The sequence below is a fragment of the Haematobia irritans genome, chromosome 1, assembly GCF_050003625.1.
Source record: "Haematobia irritans isolate KBUSLIRL chromosome 1, ASM5000362v1, whole genome shotgun sequence".
In the NCBI taxonomy this organism is placed as follows: Eukaryota; Metazoa; Arthropoda; class Insecta; order Diptera; family Muscidae; genus Haematobia; species Haematobia irritans.
This window is the reverse complement of record NC_134397.1, coordinates 41,917,651-41,944,785: the sequence shown is the minus strand read 5'-3', so window position 1 is coordinate 41,944,785 and position 27,135 is coordinate 41,917,651. Positions and strand designations below refer to the sequence as shown.

The 27,135-nt window shown below is 29.0% G+C and overlaps 1 protein-coding gene and 2 long non-coding RNA genes across 27 annotated transcripts in view; all 3 read left to right on the top strand.

The window, feature by feature from the left end:
- The window catches only part of lap (phosphatidylinositol-binding clathrin assembly protein lap), a 93,035-nt gene that overhangs the window by 6,908 nt on the left and 58,992 nt on the right, over nucleotides 1-27,135 (top strand). For 23 of the 25 annotated variants that reach the window (XM_075290045.1, XM_075290038.1, XM_075290049.1 and 20 more), the window contains exons 3-5: nucleotides 21,813-21,955; nucleotides 24,880-24,955; nucleotides 25,881-25,913. In XM_075290045.1, the coding sequence (XP_075146160.1) occupies nucleotides 21,813-21,955; nucleotides 24,880-24,955; nucleotides 25,881-25,913 (252 nt within the window). The remainder of the gene's footprint in view (nucleotides 1-21,812; nucleotides 21,956-24,879; nucleotides 24,956-25,880; nucleotides 25,914-27,135) is intronic. The other 2 variants (XM_075290042.1, XM_075290034.1) reach the window with 1 other exon arrangement.
- LOC142238404 (uncharacterized) lies at nucleotides 1,991-2,711 on the top strand. Its single transcript, XR_012722717.1, has 3 exons — nucleotides 1,991-2,242; nucleotides 2,336-2,399; nucleotides 2,473-2,711. It is a non-coding gene; the product is annotated as an uncharacterized LOC142238404 (long non-coding RNA).
- LOC142238410 (uncharacterized) lies at nucleotides 2,743-3,276 on the top strand. Its single transcript, XR_012722719.1, has 2 exons — nucleotides 2,743-2,977; nucleotides 3,045-3,276. It is a non-coding gene; the product is annotated as an uncharacterized LOC142238410 (long non-coding RNA).

The following is a 27,135-nucleotide window of genomic DNA, read 5'->3' as shown; positions in this document are numbered from 1 at the left end:
GCTTAAAACTAGTTCTGATAACCATCACTGTGTCACATGTGACTGGACAATCAATCAATTAAGTCTCATACTCACTTCCATTGTTGCCAACTTTTGAGAAGCAAAAAACGCTATGTTACATCAAGCTAAATTTACAGCAGGACAAAACTAAATGTTATAAAAAAATTAGGAAAGAAAATAGCAAAATTTCACATTGCCAAATAATTTTGGTGGTAACTTAATTCAAAAATGATGAGACTAAATTAATGTGTTGTTTACCATCGCAATGGCTTGTGGAGAAAATAGTTCTCTGCAGCATAAATCTCCAATGACTTAAAACTAGTTGTGGCAGATATCACTAAGTCACATGTAAATACACAATCAATCGATTATGTATCTTATTTAATTTTTGCATTAATTTAAACTTTAATATTTTACAGAAGTATGATGATATTTAATTAAATTCTCCATTATTGGTGCTGCTATAAGAATCATTAGTTTCAGTCTTTTTAAATATTGCATGGCTACAGAGGCCATATTTATGGAAACGAAATTTGAATTATAATGTGGTGAAAAATATAGTCAAAATATTTCCAATTAAAACGTTTATTTTTTAATTAAGTCTTCTTAATTAAAAAATTAACTAAAATATTTAAAAACGAGTGTAAATGTTTACTTTCTAATTTAAAATATTTAATATCCTAAATGACATTTTATTGAAATAATATAATATACATATATCCAATCAAAAATATATTTCAAAATTTTGGAAATAATTAGTTTATATATTTTTATTATTATAATCATTGGCTTGTTAAAACACATTAGCGGAGACTAAATAATATGCGTTTTTTAATTTAATCACTTACTTAATGTGACCCCTCCTACATTAAGTAAGCGATTAAATTAAAAAAATGTTTTTATTTTCGTGATAGAAGCAGTTTGATTCTAATGAACATTGTAAAAATAATAATAGAATGAATGCTGTTAAACGTAATTTTTATTTATCTGAAAAACAATTTTTTTTAAATCAGAAAATTAATTAATCCAATTAATGTTTAGTTTAACCCTTTCAATACCGAAATAAACCTATTGTTAAAAACTTTAATTTTTCTTCTGTTTTTACTACTACTAACAGCATGTAAAACAAAAATTGTCATTTTCAGATCCTACCTCAATTACTTCAAAAGCTATATGAGCTTGTCCTGAAAACTTGATTCTTGAATTGTGACCAAATGCCCTTACGAATATAAGCGTTATTTGGCTTATAATATCTTTCAAAGTGTGAGAAAAAATACAAAAAAAGAACTTGAAAAAGTATCAGCTATAGTTTTTGTATAAATGTCCATTTACTAGAAACATACAGTACAAAAATTGTCTAAAATTTTCGTATTTTTCGTTTATTGTTAAAGAAGTTTATAAGAAATATGGACATATGGACAATATATATAGCTTATTTAAATGAAAGTCTCTACTTTAAAATAACATCGAGAAATAAATCGAAACTAAGTGGGAAAATATAATTTAGTGTCTTTTCGAATGTCTTTCTATGTGGACATCGGTAGTGAAAGGGTTAAATAATATTTTAGCTAATTTGAATGAGTTGTTTGAACTGTAAACTAGTTCAAAATATCATCAATCAAAATCACCAACATTTTTTCAATTAAGCACTTAATTGAATTTGGAAACTGATTCAATTAATATGTTAATTGATTCAATTAATTATTTAATCAAATCCGAATAAAACCCAATTAAAAAAATGATTGATATTTGTTACGTTTCCAATTAAAATATTAATTGATTCAATCAATTTGTTAATCAATTCGGAAATAATTTTCAATTACAAACGTGATTGAATTTTTTTCCGTTTCCAATTACACATGTGATTGATCCAATCACTTTTGTGATTGAAATTGAATAATTTTGAGCAATGGAAAGAGCGAAAAGAGAACAAGAGAATGGGTATTTATTCAACATTGTATGATGGAGAGATCAGTCTATAGAAGTAACTTGTAACGAACGGTTGGGTTTTTGTTTTTCGCGTAAATTGAAAAACATGATTGGCGACATTCTGTCTGCTGCATTGAAAATGTGTACATAAATATTTTGAACGCAAAAACAAATCATAGCAAAGGGTTGAAATAAATAAAGTGTGCAACAACAAATGGCCACGTGGTAAACATATGAGAGAACGCATTTGAAATTACCTGTGTTTTTGTTTTGTGGTATTGTAAAAATGGAAAACAATCTACGTTTATTGAAGGTAAGAAATTGTGAAATGTGAATACCGTTTTCCATTGAAGCCTGTTTACATTAAACGGACTAAAATAATATATTTTTTATTCATTTCTTTTAGTAACCAATTTTATTTCGTGAAATTGACCAATCAATCCCATCAACTCCACCATTTTATCAAATATGTAAGAATATGTTTGCAACAAAAAAGTGGGTACCGTATTGATATTTTAAATTTATAATTTTTTTCACTCCTAGTTTTCTTAAAACCAAGAGCGGTATGGGTTTGTTGGAAGATTCACCTTGAAGTTGCGAAGTGGCGTTGGCATTAAATTGTATTTTTGTTTTACCTGCCTTTTTCAGTTTGAACCCAAGTAGAGAGCAGTATATCTGATATATAAACTAATGAGCTGAATTATGTAATGGTAAAAAAGTTCTTTCTTTTGGATTTAAAAATATGAAAAATATCCGAAAATAATAAAAATGTGTATTTCCCATTTACATATTTTTTCTATTTTTAGAATTTGCAAAGTATAATCAATATAATACCAAATATTACATTGCTTTCCCATTATTTTTGTTTATGATTGGTTCAAATTTTAATAGACGATTTCAATGTGCGGAAATTTTGGAAAGGAATTGTTACTAAAATTAAATTACCGAGCTCCTTAATACACCTTTTTATGCTAAAAGACTACAACTGCAAAAGAAGATTATAAATCTGCAACCTAGAACTAAGAATTGAACTTGATACTCTATGCAGGTAATGTTTAACAAAATTAACTTTTAATTGAACAAAATTAAATTCGAATTATTCTGTTTACTTTCAGAAAAACTAATTTAGCTTACAGGCTGCTGATTTATTGGAAATCTAGGCGTATCTACATATTAGAAGGACCATGCTAACATGGTTATTATTATAAGGAAGATAATGATTTATATAATTTATGTAATTGTATTTGTAAGTTATGTTAGAACAAACCACAAATGACAAGAACCAAATTTATTTGTCTATTGCATAATTCAAAAAATAATAAAATATTAAATATGTTTTATAAGAAACACATATTTTCTTTTATTTCAAATGAAATTAAATACGATTTTGGGTCACAATATATAAATTTTTTGATTGAAATTTATAGCCAATTTCAATTAATTATTTAATTGAATGAATCAAATAGTTGATTGATTTTTGTCGCGAAATTAATTAAAATTTTAATTGATTCAATTAAAACTGTGATTGAATTTTATGTTAAAAATCAATCACGTTTTTAATTGATTCAATCACACAATTAATTGATTCCGTGACAAAAGTCAATTAAATTTTTAATTGAAAATCGTGTTGGTTTTCAATCAAAATGGGTGATTGATACTATCATTTTCGTGATTGAAGACATTTCAATTAAAAAAATGATTGAATCCGCGATTTTCGTGATTGAAATCAAAAAAAATTTTTGTGTGTAGATTTTCATTAATTTCTAGAAAACTGAACTGACTAATTGTTGTTATAAATTACATGTTATGAATCAGTGTACAAAAGTTGATATTTCACATATAGCAAAAATAGAAGAATTGAAATAAAAAATCTCTAATTTCCTATCTAATAGCAAAAAAAGCCAGATCTAGTCATGAAATAGCTAAATTGGCATCACTGCTTACATCGTTAACCAATTTTTATTATGTCAATCTCGGCTTTTATAAGCCGGTCATATGTCTGCCTTTTCGCTCTCTCTCTCTCTCTCTCTTGCCTACACACAAAAAAAATTTTTCTGATTCAATCACCAAATTAATTGATCCAATTAATTTTTTAATTGAAATGTCTTCAATCACGAAAATGATAGTATCAATCACAGTTTTAATTGGGCATAGAAAAAATTCTTGATTAAAGAATTAATTGATTTTTTCAGCAAATTTCAATTAATTTTTTAATTGATTCAATTAAAAATTTAATTGATGTTGATTGCAAAACTCAATTAATTTATTAATTAAAAAAGGTAACTATTTTTAATTACTTTCTGAATTGACTTAGAGTTTTTATTTGGATTAACAAATCATTGTTTAAAATACATTTTTAATTAAAAATTAAAAAAAAAATCAGCACTTTTTTAAACTGAATAAGTCGTCCGAATTTGATTAAAAAGTTAATTGTATCAATTAATTTTTTAATTAAAAATTTTAAAATCTTCAATCATTGGCTTAATTAACTTAATGTTTCTATCATGATTAAAAAGTTAATTGTATCAATTAATTTATTAATTGAAAACATTTTCAACTTCAATTAACTTTTTAATTGGAAATATTTTGGTGATATTTTTTTCTGTGTACAACTTATGGTTCACATCTTTCTCTATTTCTACATTCAGTAAATAGGTAAAATAAAGAGAGTGGATACATTTCTCAAACATTACGTTGTTTTTTAATGAGCGAGCGTACATGGGCCCCATACTACACACACGTATTTCGTATGTTATGCATATGAAGTAATAGAATTTAATTGATTGATTATTTCTCTAAATAATTGAATATATATACATATCGCATTGACAATAGATATAGTTGTTATATGTTTGTTTGTTACATTTAAATAGCACAATGGCATATGTATTATTAAATATCAATTGAAATATTTAAGTATTCAATAATTGTCTCTAGTTTCACTAGTTGGATATGTTGGTTTCCGAGACAACCACATTAAATTAGCCGACTTGAATTTTATTATCGCGTTAGTTTATATAACTGAATTGCAGTTATCAGAATATGAATTAGTCATGCAAGGGAATAACCATTTTTCTATGAAATCCATACCTTTGAAACCATTTTTTGGAATATTTAATTGTTTTTTTTTTCACCTTAAATTTCCTGATGACCGTCCTGCCGTCAGTCAGTCCACATGCTTGTTGTTCGAAATTCTTAACCGTTTCAGGTGATTTTTAGTATATAGACTATATACTAAAAAAACAGTGAACCCTTCAGGGAGAAAAATTTTGGTTATTTTTATAAAATTTAGATTATTTTTAGAAAATTTTAACAATGGAGTATTACAAAAGCTGACATCGTGCCGATATCACAAAAATAAGTAAATATTTTTCCGTCAAATTCAAGAAAATTTTTATTAGACATAATTAATATTTTTCACTTGTTAATGAAAATTTTGTATTTTTAAAGAAAAAATTGGAGTTCAAAATTGCAGGAACGCCTTTATTTCCATACGATGTTCAAGATGGGCGCATTTCTAGTAAAATTTATAAATTTGAAAAATAACTATTTTGTGAGAAATACGAATTTACGCCCATTTTCATGAAGCTCCGTTAGTACTCCATTAACTAACGAACTTTTAAACCGTATTATGGACATATCTGCCATCTAGCGTATATACTCCATATGCCAGTTAGCATCTTAACTGTCAAAAATTTTCAGTTAAAGTTAACAGGAGAGAAGATATTTGGAATTTACTTTCTGTTAACTGGCTGTTAAAGCCTGTGTAACTGTGCTACATGAAAACGGCCGTTAGTATAATTTTTCCCAAATTTTAGTTCATTTAACTAACGAATGCAAAAAATTACATTAGTTTACACTGAAAATGTACACTTAATGAGAGTCGACTTTACTTATGTATTTTGATCTACTGAATTCGAAAAAAATGTTAAAAAATTTTTTATGGAACAGTTTTTGTGATATACGTGGGCAGTTCGGAAACTTCTTAGCCTAGCACAAAAAGCGCGGTGTAAACAGAAAAAAGTTAAGTGTTTTGGAAACTTCCATCTCTGTTATGAACACATGTTAAATTTTGTTTCGTTCTGGCAACTCCTTCATATAAAGACGCATCCACATTTTTTTACAGTGGAAAAATTAGAAATGTGTGCTTTCATTAAATATTTACATACAAAAAGGTTTATCGGGACATGAAATTCACAATGATATGGTGAATGTGTTAGGTGAAAGTGCTCCTTCATATTCAACAGTAAAAAATTGGGTTGCTGAATTTAAACGTGGTCGTACAAGCATTGAAGATGAACCACGTAGTGGACGTCCAAAAACAGCAACAACAACAGAAATTCTAGCCAAAGTGCATGATACGGTATTAAATTATCGACGACTAAAAGTGCGTGATAATGCTAATATCATGGGCATCTCAAATGATCGAGTCCATATAATTTTGCATGAAGAACTACAGATGAAAAAGCTTTCTGCAAGATGGGTGCCGCATTTGTTAACAGTCGATCAAAAACGCATAAGAATGAACATTTCTCAAGCTTGTTTGGATCGTTTTAAGCGAAATAAAATGGAATTTTAAGCGTCGTTTCATAACTGTTGATGAGACATGGATCCACCACTATACTCCAGAGACAAAAGAACAATCCAAACAATGGACTGAAGCTGGAGGAAGTGCCCCAAAGAAGGCAAAAACAATTCAATCGACTGGTAAGGTTATGGCAACGGTTTTGGGGACTTCAAAGGTATTTTATTGATTGACTATCTGCAAAAGGGTAAAACAATAAATTCAGAGTACTTTTGGACCAATTAAATGTACAACTTCGAAAAAACATGCTGGCTTACAACACAAAAAAAATTTTCATCAAGACAACACACCAGCGCACAAGAGTGTTTTAACAATGGCTAAAATCAACGAATTAAAGTACGAGTTGCTTGACCTGACCACCCACCTTATTCTCCTGATTTAGCTCCCAGTGACTTTCACTTGTTCCCAAATCTAAAAAAATGCCTTGCTGGCAAACGTTTTACCTTAAATGAAGATGCAATTACAGTTGTAAACCACTATTTTGAAGACTTTGAGGAAAACTATTTTAATGGAGGGATAGAATTGCTAGAAAAGCGTTGGACTAAGTGTATTGAAATTTCAGGAGATTATATTGAAAAATAAAAATATTTTTGAAGAACTAACTATTCTCTTTCATTGATAGGCTAAGAAGTTTCCGAACCGCCCTCGTATAACAACTCCAGCATTACATTAAGCGGGACCTGGTTCTGTCTTGGAGTAAGATAATTTGGTCTTGTCTATCGGATATTTTCAGACGAATAGTCCCATTTACAAGGTTCAGCTGGACAATGTAAATTAATGGGAAAATGTTCTATTAGCGATTTTGATCGTTAATATGGAACTAGAGTACAAATACAACGATTTTCTCGTAGTACTTACGTATATTTTCGTCGCGTTAACGTAAACTTTCGTTGTATAAACGGCATTAGCGTAGCTAGACAATTTTCCTAAAGGGGGGTCATAGCTCCCCAGCTAAAACTTAATAGACTGGAAAATTAATAGGTTCAATCAATCAAATTTTTTTTAATGAATAAAAATCTGACATCAACATAACTAGGCAATTAATTTTTAACAAAACAACTAAAAGTAGTCCCACACTTTTTCCCAGTTAAAAAATGGGAGTTGTTCTAAAGTCATAACTTTAAATGCACTTCCACAAATGTCCTCACAAAGAAGTTAATTATTTTAACTGCACAGGAAGTTATTTTAATTCAATGTTTTATAACTCGTTTCTTCATATTTTAATGGATAATTTTTTTTTCAAATAGGTTAAAAAGAATTAATAAAATGGTACAAAAAATTGATAATTTTTGATAATATTCCAGGGCAAACGTTTCAGACAAGCATTGGAATGCATTAAAAATTATTTATTTATGAAAGTATCAGAAAATTTTTTAATTCACATTCAAAACACTGAATTTGGATCACACCTTAAGTAGTGATGCAAATTCAGTGTAACGGCTGTTTAAATGGTGGACATCCGTCCTATGACAAGTTAATATTACAGTCATCGCTTATCCGCCAATTTTGCACCACTCGCAGACCCAAAAAGAAATTTTAGTCGAGAGGAGCTCTTTCGAAAGAACTTATACACTACAAATAAAGAGTGATACGGTCAAAATTTGGTCAAGGGAAAACGCGTGTATATCGGTGAAATCGTTTATTTAAAAAATCAAATTAAATTTATTTTTCAAGTTCAATTAGTATAAAATTCAGGAAAAATATTCAGTTAGGCTTTCGCTTTTCCAAATCCGAATTGCCGAGCCTCACGCTTGACACCTGCCATCAGAGTTTGTACAGCCACCTTGTCCACCTTCTTCGCCGCAGAAAGCCAGTTTGTCTTGAACTGCTGCTCGTCCTTAGCAGTTTTTTGGTCTTCTTTAGGTTCCGCTTGACAATAGCCCAGTATTTCACAATTGGGCGGAGCTCTGGCGTGTTGGGAGGGTTCTTGTCCTTGGGAACCACCTGCACGTTGTTGGCGGCGTACCACTCATGGCCTTTTTAACGTAATGGCAAGATGACAAAGCCGGCCAAAACAGTACGGAACAACCGTGTTTCTTCAGGAAAGGCAGAAGACGTTTATTCAATCACTCTTTCACGTAAATTTCTTGGTTGATAGTCCCGGAAGCTAGAAAATGCTGCTTTTCAAGCCACAGGTACCGATGGCTTGCCAAACCAGATATTTCTTTGCGAACTTTGAAAGTTTTATGTGCTTGAAAATATCAGCTACCTTTCCCCTTCCTTTTGCCGTATAAAACTCCTGTCCCGGAAGCTGCTTGTAGTCGGCTTTGACGTAGGTTTTGTCGTCCATTACCACGCAGTCAAACTTCGTCAGCATCGTCGTGTACAGCCTCCGGGATCGCGATTTGGCCGTCGTATTTTGTTTATCATCGCGATTTGGAGTCACTGCCTTCTTGTAAGTCGATAGTCCGGCTCGTTTTTTGGATCGATGCACGGTTGTAAACGATACACCCAGCTTATTTGCGGCATCTCGGAGAGAGAGGTTAGGGTTTCGCTTGAAACTACCGGCAACTCTCTTTGTCGTCTCAGCGGCTTCCGGTTTTCGATTTCCCCCCGATCCAGACTTCCTGGCTGTCGACAAACATTCCCCAAACACTTTAATTACATTTGTAACGGTTGATTTGGCAACTTTTAGCGATTTTGCCAGCTTTGCGTGCGAGTAGCTCGGATTTTCGCGATGCGCGAAAGTGAATTCCAAAATCAAAATAGGAGCAACATTCTACACACACACACCTTCAAAATGAGGGGTGTTCAGGTTTTTTAAATGCAAAATTGAAAGAAATACGTCAAGTTTATATTGACCAAATTTTGACCGTATCACCCTTTAAATCGTTATAAAATATCTCTAACTCAAAACTCTATGGGGTCTACTATAGATTGTGCAAAATAGATTAAATTAAAAATTTTAAATAAAAATTTTTAAAGATACAAAATAAATGAAAATGGCTGAATATTTTGTATAACATCAAATCAAATTCTACATTAAACAAAATTGATCCTCTATCAAGTTGATAATTTATTCTTCATTCATTATTATGACATTTTAAAAATTTATTTCATTTACTATATTTTAATTAATTTTTGATGACATTTATTTGGTATGGAAATTAAACCTAACCAATTGTGATTATTCCACAATTATGCATTTTTATTTCCTATGTTATATCCATAGACAGCAAAGTACATTTCATTTTCTTAGTGGGTTTTCATCACTGCATTTCATTTTACCACTTTTCTTTTCATTTTGCCAACAAATTGCATGTGGATGCATTGCTATCTGCTGTGAATGTTAATAATATGTGTATTGCATGCCTTACCTATCCCATGCAGTAGAAGTGGTGCAAAACTCCATTTGGTACTTTCTTCTTCAAGTTACGTCACTTCACGAACTAAAACAAACTCCCCAACATTGTTTGAAGAAAAAAATGCATGTGAATGGCAACTTAATTCATATATGCGCAAATGCATTCCAAACAATTCTCTCAGCAGATTGTGGTAGACTTGCAGTCAGTCACACATGTTGCATATGCCAATTTTTTTTGCATCTAACCCATTTACCCAGAAAACGTAACCAATATTATTTGATGTGAGTGTAGTGGTTAGATACGTCATAGGTTGCCAATATCGAATATTTGTATTATTTACTATATTATTTAAATTATTTAAAGTCAATTTTAGTCATAAAATTGTTAACTTTACACTTAACTTATGACTCACCTTGAACTATATCGTATTTAATGCCAAAAATTTTTAACAGATATGAAATATTAATCAAGTTGAATTTTGAGAAAATTTATTATGCAAAAAAAAAAAAAAACAAATTTACTTGGAACCTTCCCTTAGGGATTTTGATACTGATTCCAAGCCAAAGGCGAAAATTTGAGTCTGTACATAAACTTAACAAAAAGTTTATTTGGATCCAAAGATGTTGAGCTTCCCTTAAAAATTTTGGTATTGATTCCGAACCAAAGATGCGGCTTCTTTAAAATAAGGAAACTTTTTAGGGACCTTTGTAGCTTTAAATTTAGGATCAATAAAATTAAAATTAGAATACAGATCCCATTTATGGAATTTTTACTCTGTTTCTCCGATATAGTAAAAAGGAAATCTCAAAGAAATAAATACAAACTATAACAAATACTTCCAAATAAAAAATGTTTTCTTAATTCCAAAAAAAAAACTTTAAACCAAATAAACAAAGTCCTCAAAACTTTGTTTTGTTGTCTTTCTAAATTGTAGCTATGCATAATCATATTTGGCCTGTATTTGGCTTCTCGATTATGAAATAAAAATATATGAAATCAAATGAAATGAAAATAAGTCTCAGCTTATATTTGAACTGTTTTTATCTTAAACCTAAATATACTATATTTCAGTTGATTTAAGGACAATTTGACAAAATTTTCTATAGAAATAAAATTTTGACAAAATTTTGCTATAAAAATAAAATTTAAACAAAATTTTCTATAGAAATAGAGTTTTTACAAATTTTTTCTATAGAAATAAAATTTTGACAAAATTTTGCTATAGAAATAAAATTTTGACAAAACTTTCTATAGAAATAAAATTTGATAAAATAAATTTTGACAAAATTTTTTATAAAAATAAAATTTTAGCAATATTTTCTACAGAAATAAAATTTTGAGAAAATATTCTATAGAAACAAAATATTAAAAAAAAATTCTATAGAAGACATACAGTTATAATTAATTTATGAGTTATGCTTATATGTAGACCTTTAAAAGCAATTCCAATTGCCACCATGAGGCAATGGTTAGCATGCCCGCCTTACATACACAAGATCTTGGGTTCGATTCCTGCTTCGACCAAAAGTTTTTCAGCGGTGGATTATTCCACCTCAGTAATGCTGGTGACATATCTGAGGGTTTCAAAGCTTCTCAAGTGGTTTCACTGCAATATGGAACGCCGTTCGGACTCGGCTATAAAAAGGAGGTCCCTTGTCATTGAGTTTAACATGGAATCGAGCAGCACTCAGTGATAAGAGAGAAGTTCACCAATGTGGTATCGCAATGGACTAAATAGTCTAATTGAGCATGATACATCGGGCTCCCACCTAACCTAAACTTAGGACAATTTTTCTTAACTCAAAAATGTTTTTATTTACTTTTAGGAAAATGTGCCTTAGTTCAATGAGATACAACTTTAATCGAGGGACTCAAATTTCCACTACTTGTGTCTTAAATTTAATAAAAAATATTTATAAACTTATTTTAATTAAAATATCATTATTTTATAGAAATTTATCCTTCGTATTTTGTAATTTGCGCATTCTAAAAATTAGGTTGTGTAATGTTTAATACCACGTAAATATTTTTTTTCAGTGTAGGTTTGGGTGTTGCAAACCTATGCACTAATTTATAATACCCAGTTCCACAGATGTGTCTTTGAAGATAAATTCGAATTTGAAATTTGCAGCAAACACCTATCCGAGACACAAACCAACACAAAAAATATTTTTCAAATTCGAATTTGGATTTTTAGTATTTTGCTTATTATTCACAAACTACGCCGCTCTCATACCCACGAAAGTCCTAATTAGAAAAGTATTTGTGAAAAGCACAAATTGGAAAATAAAATTTTCAACAAATTTTTAAAACGGGCCCACTGTGCCAAAACTGCCAAAAACAAAAGTCTTCATTAGAAAAGTATTTGTGAAAAGCGTAAATTTGAAATGAACCTAGTTTCTATACCGCACGCGGCTTAGTTTTGGCACAGTGGACTCCGTTGTAAAAATTTGTTAAAAAGCATTTTCAAATTTGCGCTTTTCACAAATACTTTTCTAATGAAGACTTTTGTGATTATGACAGCTGAGCCCAAGCCCTTTCCAATGAACCTCGTCTCTATACCGCACGCGGCTTAGTTTTGGCACAGTGGGCCCGTTTTAAAAATTTGTTGAAAATTTTATTTTCCAATTTGCGCTTTTCACAAATACTTTTCTTTCGTGGGTATGAAAGCTGAGCTCAAGCCCTTTCCAATGAACCTAGTCTCTATACCGCACGCGGCTTAGTTTTTGAATAATAAGCAAAATACTTTGGTGTTGGTTTGTGTCTCGACTAAGTTTTTTGCTGCAAATTTATCTTCACACACATGTTCCGCAGTGTGACGCAGGGTATAATGAAAGAAATTCTTCAAAATAAGTCTTAGCCTTAGTTTACACTCAAAATGTCCACTTGATGAAAATCAACTTTTCTTATGTATTTTGAGCTGCTGAATTCGAAAAAAATGTTTAAAATTTTTTTATGGAACAGTTTTTGAGATATTCCGCTATTTTTAATTTTTCGCTTTTTTTTCACTAAACACAACATATCTCAAGTTAGAAATGTCCGATTATAACGTTGTTGGTACTTGAATGAAAGGTAATAACATGACGAATAACCGTGTGTAATTGGATAAGTTAAGTGGTTCAAAAAATATCAAAGCTAAAAGTCAAAATGTTCAAAAAAATTGTATTTTACAATGGACCTTTTCATGAATTTTTTTTTGTAAACTAGTGTTTTTAATTGGAAAAGTCTAAATACAGGTCGAATATAATAACAAAAATATAATATAAGAAATTTTGCATAATTTTTATCTTAAAGGCATACGATTCTAAAGGTAGGCCACAAATTTCAAAGTAGAGTGTCCTACATTTAATGAAAAAAAAAAAAAAAAAAATTAATAAAAATTATAAACTTAATTAATTTGTATATTTTAGTTTTCATAATTTTTTACATTGGGCTAACATTTTTTTAGGTATTCTAGAAAAAGTTAATTTAAAAATCAAAATTACAGATGAAATTTGTTTAACCTTCATCTAAAGATTTAATATCTCAGACCATTTTTTTAAATTAAAATTGATTTTCCTTACGTTAAAAGAAATTTGCCCTGAAAACAATACAACCTTGTATTTGGGAAAATCTTGTCTGCCACATAAATATAATTTCCATATTGTTTTGGTATTCCAATCTATGGGCCACCTATAAGCTTATTCTCCTATTTGAATATACAAATTCGATAGCTAAACATTGATACCATTTATTATTCAATTTTGTTTTATTTAGATTTCTTTTTTTCTCTTTCTTCTTTTGCATAAATTCTTTGCTAACATTCCAATCTTTGTTGTTTGGTTCTTTTACTTTTATGCTGTTTTGTCTTTCATTGGCCATTGATGCTTTTCTTGGATATGGGGTATTGTCCGAATGTAACTACTATACGGAGCTGGTTTTGTATGAATGGTTGGAGTATGATGACTCATTTGTGTGTTCACATGGACGTCATTCTTGTATAGATATGATTGTCTATATACCTAAGTATGTTGGGACGCCTGGTTGTCACTGGTTTATTTTCTTGTAAGAATGATTCCATGCATAATGGTGGTACTGGAAATGGAGCTTCTCAATAGTTGTTCCCTTTTTTTCATTTCATTTATCAATTTAATAGACAGCATTCAATAAATTGTTTATATTCTGTCACTGGGATCATGGGAAGGGATATTGGATATATTGAATTGTGAAATATTGGTGTTTAGTCTATATTCAATAAATATTTAATTAAAAGCTGGTATGAGAATTTTGCATAAGAAAAACACAAACATTTCAACAGAATATTTGAAATTGGTGTCATGTTACTAAAGTGAACTTGTTTGGTTATTTGACCTACATTTAAGATTCTGCACTGTATTAAAGAATAACTTCTTTGATTCTTGAGATATTTTATATAAAACCAAAACCAGAGATACTTTATATAAAACCAAAACCAGATAAGGAATATGATCACCTCAAACATGTTTCAAGAGCAAAATATTATTTTTGGACGGGAAACATGTAACATTTTTGTCGCAAAAATGTTATTTTCTCAAAAATGTTATATCTGATTTCGTAAACCATGTATATGTTTGCCGAGAAAAGAAAATTTTCATGACAAAAATGTTCCATGTTTACTAGACCTGTCCAGATTTCCAAAGTTCACATTTTTTAATGAGCACTTACAGTTTTAGAATCTCTCAATGATTGTAAGTGCTCATTAAAAAATTTGTGTTTTGAAAAATCTCATACATTTCCTGGACAGGTCTAATGTTTACCGTCCTAAAATAACATTTTGCTCTTGAAACATGTTTTGGGTGACCATATTCCTTCTCAGCGTATTGCGAATAATTAACAAAGCTATTCCTATGAAAATATATTTCAGTTTGAAAGTCCAAATTAAACAGTTTCTTCGAAGTAAACAATGTTTTTTTTTTTTAATTTCAAAAAAAAAAAAAAAATTAAACCAGAGATGCCAAATCTTTAAAACAACCCATAAACAATCCGTCTGTCTGTCTGTTGTAATCACGCTACATCCTTCAATAATGGCGCTATCGTCAGTGTTACCGTAAGAAATTTTGAAAAAGTCGCAAAAAAAGTCGCATTCTCAAAAAAAGGTCGCACAAAAAAGTAGCATAATGATAAAAAAGTCGCATACATTTGTGAAGTATTTTTATTACAAAAAATATTCTATAAATCAACACAAAAACAATAAAGGAACATTCCCTTTAACATAAAGAGATATTTTAGCAACTTATTGCATCATAAAATCCAGTAAAACGTAAACTTGCAATAAATAAAAAATGGATTTTTTCTGCTTCCTAAAATTAGCAGAAAAGTACGAGAACGCCATCAAGTGCCAATTTACTATCAGCCAATTAGAAGCATTTAAATCAATTAAAAAAACAAAAATATTTATTTTTTATACAATCCTAATTGATTCTGTGAAATATGTTGCACCTTTTGTGCGACTTTAGTCGCATGCGTGCGGTCGCACAAAAAGTAGCATGACGTCAAAAAGGTTGCAAAACGCGACTAAAGTCGCACAACGGTAACACTGGTAACACGTCCTGAAATTTGGCACAGATTTGGCACGTTTTTTGTTTGCAGGCAGTTCAAGTTCAAAGATGGGCTATATCGGTCCAAGTTTTGATATAGTCCCCATATGAACCGACCTCCCAATTTGGGGTCTTAGGCTTATAAAAACCGTAGTTTTGTCTAATTTGCCTGAAATTGGAAATCTAGAGGTATTTTAGGACCATCAAAAAGTGTACCGAAAATTGTGTCTATCGGTCCATGTTTTGTTATAGCCCCCATATGGACCGATTCCCCGATTTTGCTTCTTGGGCGTCTAGAAAGTATATTTTCTACCCGATTTGCCTGAAATTGAAAATCTAGAGGTATTTTAAGACCACAAATTGGTGTGTCGAAAATGGGGTGTATCGGTCCATGTTTTGGTATAGCCCCCATATAGACCGTTCTCCCGATTTTACTTCTTGGGCGTATAGAATCCGTAGTTTTTTATGCAATTTGCGAGAAATTAGAATTCTAGAGGTATTTTAGGACCATAAAGAGGTGTGTTGAAAATGGTCCGTATCGGTCCATGTTTTCGTATAGCCCCAATATCGACCGATCTCCCGACTTTATTTCTTGGGCATCTAGAAACTATTACTATCCTATTTGCCTGAAATTGAAAATCAAGAGGTATCTTAAGACCACAAATTGGTGTGTTTAAAATGGGGTGCCCATGTGTAGCCCCCATATAGACCGATTTCCCGATTTTACTTCTTTGGCTTGTAGAACTCGTAGTTTTTACCCCATTTGTATGAATTTTGAATTCTAGAGGTCCTCAAATACCTTTAAGAGGTGTGTCGAAAATGGTGAGAACTGGTCCATGTTTTGGTATAGCCCCCATAAAGTCCCACCTCCCGAATTTATTTCTTGGACTGCTAAATCTGTAGTTTTTATCCACTTTGCCTTAAATTGGAAACCTAGGTATTTTAGGACCACAAATTAGTCAGCCAAATATGATGTGTATCGAGCCATGTTTTAGTATAGCCCCCATATGGAATGGTGACGGGTGTATAATAAGTTTGTCATTCCGTTTGTATCCCCCATATAGACTGATTTCCCGATTTTACTTCTTGGGCTTGTAGAATTCGTAGTTTTTAACAAATTTGTCCGAAATTTGAATCCTAGAGGTATTTGAGGACCTTTAAGAGGTGTGTCGAAAAGGGTGGGAATTGGTGCATGTTTTGGTATAGCTTCCATATAGATCTACCTCTCGAATTTATTTCTTGGGCTTTTATCCACTTTCCCTGACCACAAATATGTCAGCCAAATATGGTGGGTATCGAGCCATGTTTTATAGACCGATCTCCCGATTTAACTCCTTGGGCTTCGAACTTACTACTGTATGTACTTGTTATAGCTCTCTTCTTTTTATATTTTTAATAGGTAACAGGTTGGCTGATAAGTCCCCGGTCTGACACATAGATGGCGTCGCTAGTATTAAATGCATATTATTTTTATATAGTACCAACCTTCAAATGATTCGTGTCAAAAGTCTGTAAATCAATAAGTTTGTGAGATAGAGCGTCTTTTGTGAAGCAACTTTTGTTATTGTGAAAAAATGGAAAAAAAGGAATTTCGTGTTTTGATAAAATACTGTTTTCTGAAGGGATAAATACGGTGGAAGCAAAAACTTGGCTTGATAATGAGTTTCCGGACTCTGCCCCAGGGAAATCAACAATAATTGATTGGTATGCAAAATTCAAGCGTGGTGAAATGAGCACGGAGGACGGTGAACGAAGTGGACGCCGGAAAGAGGTGGTTACCGACGAAAACATCAAAAAAATCCACAAAATGATTTTGAATGACCGTAAAATGAAGTTGATCGAGATAGCAGAGGCCTTAAAGATATCAAAGGAACGTGTTGGTGGACAGCGACCGGTGAACCGTCTCCGAAGCGTGGAAAGACTCAAAAGTCCGCTGGCAAAGTAATGGCCTCTGTTTTTTGGGATGCGCATGGAATAATTTTTATCGATTATCTTGAGAAGGGAAAAACCATCAACAGTGGCTATTATATGGCTTTATTGGAGCGTTTGAAGGTCGAAATCGTGGCAAAACGGCCCCATATGAAGAAGAAAAAGTGTTGTTCCACCAAGACAACGCACCGTGCCACAAGTCATTGAGAACGATGGCAAAAATTCATGAATTGGGCTTCGAATTGCTTCCCCACCCACCGTATTCTACAGATCTGGCCCCCAGCGACTTTTTCTTGTTCTCAGCCATCAAAAGGATGCTCGCAGGGAAAAAATTTGGCTGCAATGAAGAGGTGATCGCCGAAACTGAGGCCTATTTTGAGGCAAAATCGAAGGAGTACTACCAAAATGGTATCAAAAAATTGTAAGGTCGTTATAATCGTTGTATCGCTCTTGAAGGGAACTATGTTGAATAATAAAAACGAATTTTGACAAAAAAAATGTGTTTTTCTTTGTTAGACCGGGGACACTTATCAGCCAACCTGTTAAATGTTACTCTTTTGTCTCAAGTAGATTTAACACAGCAAGAATTAATAAAATGATACAATCTATTAAAATTTCGTCGAAAAAATGGTAAATCCATTCTAAATAAAATTGCGAAGTTTTGAAAATATGTGAAGTCAAACGTTCAGACAAGCATTAGAAGGCATTAAAAATCATAAAAAAATATGAAAATTATTTATTTGATAAAATATCACAAAATTGTTTCATTCACATCCAAAACTCTGAGTTCGGATCACACTTTAAAAAGAGATGCAAATTCAGTGCAATGGCTGTTGAAATCGTGAACATTCGTCCTATGACAAGCTAATGTTAAATTCATCGCTTCTGCTCCAATTTTGCACCACTTCCTGATTCAAAAAGAACATTTTTACTACTTTTTTGGAGACGCTGTTTTGCTGGGATGTGTTGGCATATATTTGAATTTTTTTATCTTAAATCTAAACATTCAATATCTCAGTTAATTTAAAGATTACTTCCTTTTTATTTGCTTTAAGGAAAATTTGACTTTTTTCAAGGACATACGTCTTCAAAAGGGGGACGCAAAGATTCGTGTCATAAATTTAAAGAAAATTGATTTTATAACAAATTTTATGAAATTGTAAATTGGGTGTCCTAAAATTAAGGATGCATAATCTTTCATATTATGACAATATTATTTTCAGTGCATGAACGTACCAAGAAGACACGTCACCGTCAAGCTATAAATCATTAATGGTTATAACAATTCGCCAGATGCCAAGGCAATTGCCTTTTTATTTGTGCAATTTTATACTGCAAGGAAAGCATTAAAAAATATGTCGGTATGGATGCTTTGAAAAATGCCATTGCACAGGAATAATCCATTTTCCGTTAGGAATATATTATTTATACTAAAATTATTATACCCTAGCCATTTAGATTTAGGGTATACTAAATAATTTAACTTTATTCGTCAATAATAAAAATCAATTCAAAGCCCCATTTATGAATATCACTTACAAACATTTTATCTGTAATAATGGTCATAATTCATAATTATACGCCCCTTTATTATAAAACGCTTGAAAGAATATTTATTTATGGCTAGACGTTATCTTTTCATAGACAGCCATGTTTCAAAGTTGTCCGGACAGTGGCAAAGGGTGCCAACATTGCGCACTGACAAAATATTGGCGTAAACCTAAAGATTTCATATCCTTCAAATACGAATGTAATTTTTGGGTAGCATAGAAGACACGTTTTTCTGATACACGCAGAGAAGAAACATGATTGTCACAATCATATTCGAAGAGCAAAATAATATGAAAGGAGCTATTTTTGCGGCGACCATGTAACATATTAGCCTGCAACCATGTTGGCTCGGTGAACATGGTTCTAAGAAAAATGTAATTGTCCTCATCTAAAATGTTATTGTATTGATAAAAAGAATTTTGTTTGAATGAAAAGACAATGGTCACGATTTAAAATGTTATGGTATACATTCAAAATGTTTTTCTTCTAGTAAAAAGAACATGGTCACAACCTAACATGTTTTGATCTTTATGGAAAAACTTTTTTCATCGTCGAAAAAAGGACGGCACTTGAGAAAAGAAAACACAAAATTAACGTTATTTGTTTGTTTTTATTTATTTATAAACTAATTCATTGTTTATTTGTATTTATAATGCCGTTCAAGCAAACATCATATATTTTTACACACTCTATTTTATTTCAATTTCAACAATAAGTAATTATTCCATATTTACATCGTGCTCATCAAATTTACAAACGCAGACATCATGTAACTGCAAATAAAAATAAATGATACCATATAGCAAAATGCAGAACAAAAGACAGGTACATTTTTTCAATTACACTTTCCTTTTTTGTGTTCACATAAAAACACGTGCCATTTCTGAATAAATAAATTAACACAAAACACAGTAAATCCGTATTCTCCGTCCATTCCAAGAAACAATCAACACACGACTGACGCGCAAAATGAAAATCGTGTGTACCTGCTCAATGTTTTTATAAAATTCTTTTCGCTGCAAACAAGTTAAAAAATTAAATGGTCACGAAAAAAATGTAAATGGTCTTTATGGCCATGAAATGGTTCTAGACATGTCTATACGCAACCTATAAAAATACTTTTTTCCCTGTAAAAAAGTAAAAAAAAATTGAATGGTCAGTACATGATTTTGCCGACCATTTAATGGTCTCAAATTCTATCATTTAAATGATAGAACATGTTTGCGGTATTTGAGAACCATTCAAATGCTTATTGCCACCATACATTTTTCTCCGCTCGAAAACTATTTTTACAAAGACAAAATACATGGTTTTCGCGGCAATTACATGCTCTAGATAAGCATTAAATGGATGCGACAACCATGTCCAAACATGGGTTTTCTGTGCGTGTACATAGATTTTTTTTGGAGGAAAAGTCAATAAAATAAAGATTGGAAAGAAATCTGCGTACACAGAAAAAAGTAAACTGTTTTATAGCAACAATGCGACATTTTTAATGTTTCCACAAAGCGTTGTAAAAACCATTTAATGCTCTGGTGCACTGAAAAAAATATTTACGTGATATTAAAGTTTAAGCAACCTAATTTTTAGGATTCGAACTTAACAAAATATTAAAAAATTTCTTTAAAATAAAGAAATTTTAATTAACATAAAGTATATAATCTTTGCTTCAAAATTTTTTTTTCGTTAAATTTAGGACAAAAATTTTGTAAATTAGCGTCCCTACGTTAAATTCGCATGTCTTTGAACTAAGGCTAATTTTCCTTAAAGTAAAGAAATACATTTTTGATTTAAAGAACTTGTCCTTAAATTAACTGAAATATTGAAACTTTAGATTTAAGATAGAAACGCTTCAAATATAGGCTAAGACTTATTTTGAGGATTTAGCGTCTTTGGTTTAAAGTTTTTTTTTTGGATTTAAGAAAACATTTTTTTCTTTGAAGTATCCGTTATAATTTGGATTTTTAAACGGGCATTTGTTTGTACGTGTGTACCTTTATTAATAAACCGCGAAAAGAGAATGAAAATTTGATAAATGAGATCTGCATACTAATTTTAATTTTATTTATTTATATTTTATTAAAGCCAAATAGGTCGCTAAAAAATTTCATTATTTTAAAGAAGCCGCATCTTTGCCTCCGAATCAATACCAAAATCCTTAAAGGAAGGTCAAAATCTTTGGATCCAAGTAAACTTTTATTTGAGTGTACAAGGTGGTGCAGGGTGTAATATAGTCGGCCCCGTCCGACTTTAGACTTTCCTTACTTGTTTTATTTATTTTTTCTTCAATATTTCGAAATTTATTATAGATCAATACTTCCTGAAGAATCAATTTAAGAAAAGTGCGAAATATTAAAAAAAAAATAAATAAAAACTTTTAGATGTCAAGCTCGAAAAAATATAGAATTTTCATTTGAGAATAAAGATCGAAAAAACACAATCACAAAATTATTTTCCTTTATTTTTAAGGCATTTTTTCTGGCTGAAATACTTGTATTCCTTCAGTTGACGTTGTGTCAAGGTTTTTTTCGTTGCCTGGCACTAACTGACTTTGCAAGTGCTTATCCAGACTAGTACTCCACATCTCGTATTTCAAAGATGATAAGAAAATCTTTGCACTTTCAATGTGCCTTCAAATACGAACTTGAGGCAGTGATTAATAAAATGCGTGTTGTATTTCTATCGCAATATATCACATTAAACAGAGAATTATTAACGATAGCTCTTTATACATTTAGCTAAAAAGAAAATATGGATAAGCCCAAAAACAAAACAAGAAGTTGGGAAAAAAACTACTATGTGGTGTGGTATTAAATTAAATAAAATGTATGTCCTAAAATTTAGCTTGTATTATATTTCATATTAGGTCAATATTTGAAAAAAAAAAATAAACATTTGTTATTATTATGAAATTATAGCTTATATAATTAATTATTTCTTTTTCTTATTTTCTTTTAGATTTAGTACATTGTACAAATGAACCCAATGTATCAATACCACATCTGGCCAATTTACTTATTGAACGCTCACAGAACACCCATTGGGTGGTGGTCTATAAAGCGTTAATAACCACACATCATTTAATGGCATATGGAAATGAGGTAAGTTCATTTATGAATACTGCATCAAAATTTTAATAAATGTTGAATAAATGTTGAATGTTTAAAAGGGAAAGTGATTGGTGATATTTGCAACTAAAAACAATGATCTTTGTGACCTAACTGTCTCGTCTATTACTACTAATAGTAATCTTCGATATTTGTCGAAAATATTTTTCTGAGAATATTCTCTAGATATAAATTATGCAGCCAATGTGGTATAATAATCGCATTGCATACATGGATGGCTACAATTTTTCTCTCGTGATGTTACACACTGCAGTGCAATGTTCGATTTCCTTGAGAAAAATAGGGGTGGACTCACAGAAAAAAAATAGTAGGGAACTACAGAAGTTGAGTAGGACAGTAGACAGAAAAACAGTCGTGATAATTGTCAAAATTTTATTTCTATAGAAAAGTTTGTCAAAATCTTATTTCTATAGGAAATGTTGTCAAAATCTTAATTCTATAGGAAATGTTGTCAAAATTTTATTTCTATAGAAAATTTTGTCAAAATCTTATTTCTATAGGAAATGTTGTCAAAATTTTATGTCTATAGAAAATTTTGTCAAAATTTTATTTCTATAGAAATGTTTATCAAAATTTTATTTCTATAGAAAATTTTGTCATCATTTTATTTCTACAGATAATTTTGTCAAAACTTTATTTCTACAGATAATTTTGTCAACATTTTATTTCTATAGAAAATTTTGTCAAAATTGTATTTCTATAGAAAATTTTGTCAAATTTGTATTTCTATAGAAAATTTTGTCAACATTTTATTTCTATGGAAAATTTTGTCAAAATTTTATTTCTATAAAAAATTTTGTCAAAATTTTAATTCTATAGAAAATTTTGTCAAAATTTTATTTCTATAGAAAATTTTTGTCAAAATTTTATTTCAATTGAAAATTTTGTCAAAATTATGTTTCTACAGAAAATTTTGTCAACATTTAATTTCTATATAAAATTTTGTCAAAATGTTATTTCTATATAAAATTTTGTCAAAATTTTATTTCTATGGAAAATTTTGTCAAAATTTTATTTCTATAGAAAATTTTGACAAAATTTTATTACTATAGAAAATTTTGTCAAAATTGTATTTCTATAGAAAATTTTGTCAAAATTTTATTTCTATAGAAAATTTTGTCAAAATTTTATTTCTATAAAAAATTTTGTCAAAATTTTACTTCTATAGAAAATTTTGTCAAAATGTTATTTCTATAGAAAATTTTGTCAAAATTTTATTTCTATGGAAAATTTTGTCAAAATTTTATTTCTATATAAAATTTTGACAAAATTTTATTACTATAGAAAATTTTGTCAAAATTGTATGCCTATAGAAAATTTTGTCAAAATTTTATTTCTATAGAAAATTTTGTCAAAATTTTATTTCTATAAAAATTTTGTCAAAATTGTACTTCTATAGAAAATTTTGTCAAAATTTTATTTCTATAGAAAATTTTTGTCAAAATTTTATTTCAATTGAAAATTTTGTCAAAATTATGTTTCTACAGAAAATTTTGTCAACATTTAATTTCTATATAAAATTTTGTCAAAATGTTATTTCTATAGAAAATTTTGTCAAAATTTTATTTCTATGGAAAATTTTGTCAAAATTTTATTTCTATAGCAAATTTTGACAAAATTTTATTACTATAGAAAATTTTGTCAAAATTGTATTTCTATAGAAAATTTTGTCAAAATTTTATTTCAATTGAAAATTTTGTCAAAATTATGTTTCTACAGAAAATTTTGTCAACATTTAATTTCTATATAAAATTTTGTCAAAATGTTATTTCTATAGAAAATTTTGTCAAAATTTTATTTTTATGGAAAATTTTGTCAAAATTTTATTTATATAGAAAATTTTGACAAAATTTTATTACTATAGAAAATTTTGTCAAAATTTTATTTCTATAGAAAATTTTGTCAAAATTTTTGTTTCTACAGAAAATTTTGTCAAAATTTTGTTTCTACAGAAAATTTTGTCAAAATTGTATTTCTATAGAAAATTTTGTCTAAATTTTATTTTTATGGCAAAAATTTTGTCAATATTTTATTTCTATAGAAAAATTTGTCAAAACTTTATTTCTATAAAATTGTCAAAATTTTATTTCTATAGAAAATTTTGTCAAAATTTTATTTCTATAGAAAATTTTGTCAACATTTTATTTCTATAGAAAATTTTGTCAAAACTTTATTTTTATAGCAAATTTTGTCAAAATTGTATTTCTATAGAAAATTTTGTCAAAATTGTATTTCTATAAAAAACTTTGTCAAAATTTAATTTCTATATAAAATTTTGTCAACATTTTATTCTACCGAAAATTTTATCAAAATTTTATTTCTATAGAAATCTTTTCAAAAATTTATTTCGATAGAAAATTTTGTCAAAATTGTATTTTTATGGAAAATTTTGTCAAAATTTTATTTCTATAGAAAATTTTGTCAAAATTTTATTTCTATAGAATATTTCGTCAAAATTTTATTTCTATAGAAAATTTTGTCAAAATTTTATTTCTATAGCAAAATTTTGTCAAATTTTATTTCTATAGAAAAACAAAACTAACATATCCGTCTAAATTATTATTCATGTGTAAAGCCATTATTACGGTTTAGTCGGTTGAAAGTATGGAAGTATCTCATTAAAATTTTAGTCGTACTTACTAAAATATTTGTGGGATATTATCTTCTCTTAACTGATTTGCATAATTTTTTACTTAATTGTGTTTCGATTCAGGTCGTTAATTTTCGTATAACTAAATTAAATGGCAAACAAAAGATAGAATGGCCACCAATAACCTCTTACAATTCTTATTTTATAAAGGCATTGACCTTTTTCGCCAATTACTTTTCAAGTACAACGACAAAGATATTTACTCTGCATAATCAATATTAATTGTTTCTGTTTTCTTTTTCCTTAGCGTTTTATGCAGTATTTGGCATCATCGAATTCAACGTTTAACCTCAGTAATTTCTTGGACAAAGGTGGTGTACAAGGTAAATGAAAATGTTAATACTTAATGAAGCTGGAGAGAAGTGTCCCCTCAAAATTCCCCAAAATTAATTTTCCATCAATTAAAATATCATACTAAAAATTCTAGAATGTGATTAAAAACAATGTTCTTTGATCAATTGTCATCATGCTTAGTAACAAAATTGTTAAATTTTTTTTTAGTATTTTTTAGTTCATAACTTAGTATAGATCATTCCATGCTAAAATGTGGCGATATATATAGAAAAATCGCTCCGAAAAAAATCACTAATTTTTCAATTACCATTTTAAGTGATATTGAAAAAAAAATACTTAATTAAAATATTCAAATATTCAATATTTTTTTTATTTGAAATAAAAATTTTTAATTAAATGAATTTTTATAGTAATTGTCGTGGATGATTGCTATTATCCTTTCCCTGATTGAAGCATATAAATTTTAGCATGGAATGATTCATTATCAAAATCATATATTTCCCATTTTCAATTTTAATTTACATTTATTTATGTTGTGGTAACAAATTGATGCTTTTTATGATTTTATTTTCTTCGTTTCTTTTTTCGATCTTTTCTTTACATTATACTTAAATACATAAATTTTTATTTCGATTATAATTTTGAAAAAAAAAATCACTAATGCTTAATTTTTTTATCTACCATTGCTTTTCATTTTTTCCCATATTTTATTTTAATTGAAAATATTAATAATCAATAAATCCTTCATAAAAATGATTATAACAATCCTTATTGTGTAAACTCATGCATATCTATATTCAAATATTGACATATTTTTGTATTCCCGTGTGTTTTTTCGCTTACTACTACTACTTATACTACCAATACTACTACTACTCCTCACTACTACTACTACACTCATGCTTCCTCTCTCTAAAAAAATCAAATCCAATGTAAAATATGCTTTAAAACAAGATGGTGGTATGTCGGTACCTGGTGGCAGAATGGGTGAGTAACATCATTATTAACTATAAAATGCCTAATCATATTTAGATATGATCGATCAATCGATCGATTATTTTTGTTGTAGATTTATTATTATCAGCTTTTGTTGCAAAAACAAAAAACAAACAAATTGTTTTGTGAGCCAGAAATATCTAAGGAAAATTCTAAGATTAAACAAAGAAAATATTTTATAAAAATCATCTTTTATCATATATAATTTCATTCTATTAAAAATATAAATTTCGACGAAATTTTCTATAGAAATAAAAATTTGCCAAAAATTTTTGTATAGAAATAAAATTTTGCCAAACATGTTCTATAGAAATATAATTTTGTCAATAATTTTTATGGAAAATAAAATTTTACCAAAAATATAAATAAAATTTTGGAAAATTTTCTATATAAATAAAATTTTGGCAAAATTTTCTTTATAAATAAAATTTTGGCAAAATTTTCTATATAAATAAAATTTTGGCAAAATTTTCTATATATAGAAATAAATTTTTGGCAAAAAATTTCTAAAGAAATACAATTTTGTCAACACTTTTCATGGGAAATACAATTTTACCAAAATTTTTGATATAAATAAAATTTTGGCAAATTTTTCTATAGAAATAAAAATTTGCCAAAATTTTCTATAATTTTGCCAAAAATTTTCTAGAGAAATACAATTTTGTCAACAATTTTTATGGGAAATCAAATTTTGGCAAAATTTTCTATATAAATAAAATTTTGACAAAATTTTCTATAGATATATATTAAAGATCTGGCAAAAATTTGTAGAGAAATAAAATTTTGGCAAAATTTTCTATAGAAATAAAATTTTCACAAAAATGTTCTAAAGAAATAAAATTTTGCCAAAAATTTTCTGAAGAAATAAATTTTTGCCAAAAATTTTCTAGAGAAATAAAATTTTGCCAAAAATTTTGTAGGAAATACAATTTCTAGAGAAATACAATTTTGTCAACAATTTTTATAGGAAATAAAATTTTGACAAAATTTTCTGTATAAATAAAATTCTACCAAAAATGTTCTAGAGAAATACAATTTTGTCAATAATTTTTGTGGAAAATAAAATTTTACCAAAAATGTTCTATATAAATAAAATTTTACCAAAATTTTTCGATATAAATAAAATTTTGGCAAAATTGTCTATTTAAATAAAATTTCGGCAAAATTTTCTATAGAAATAAAAATTTGCCAAACATTTTCTATATATAGAAAT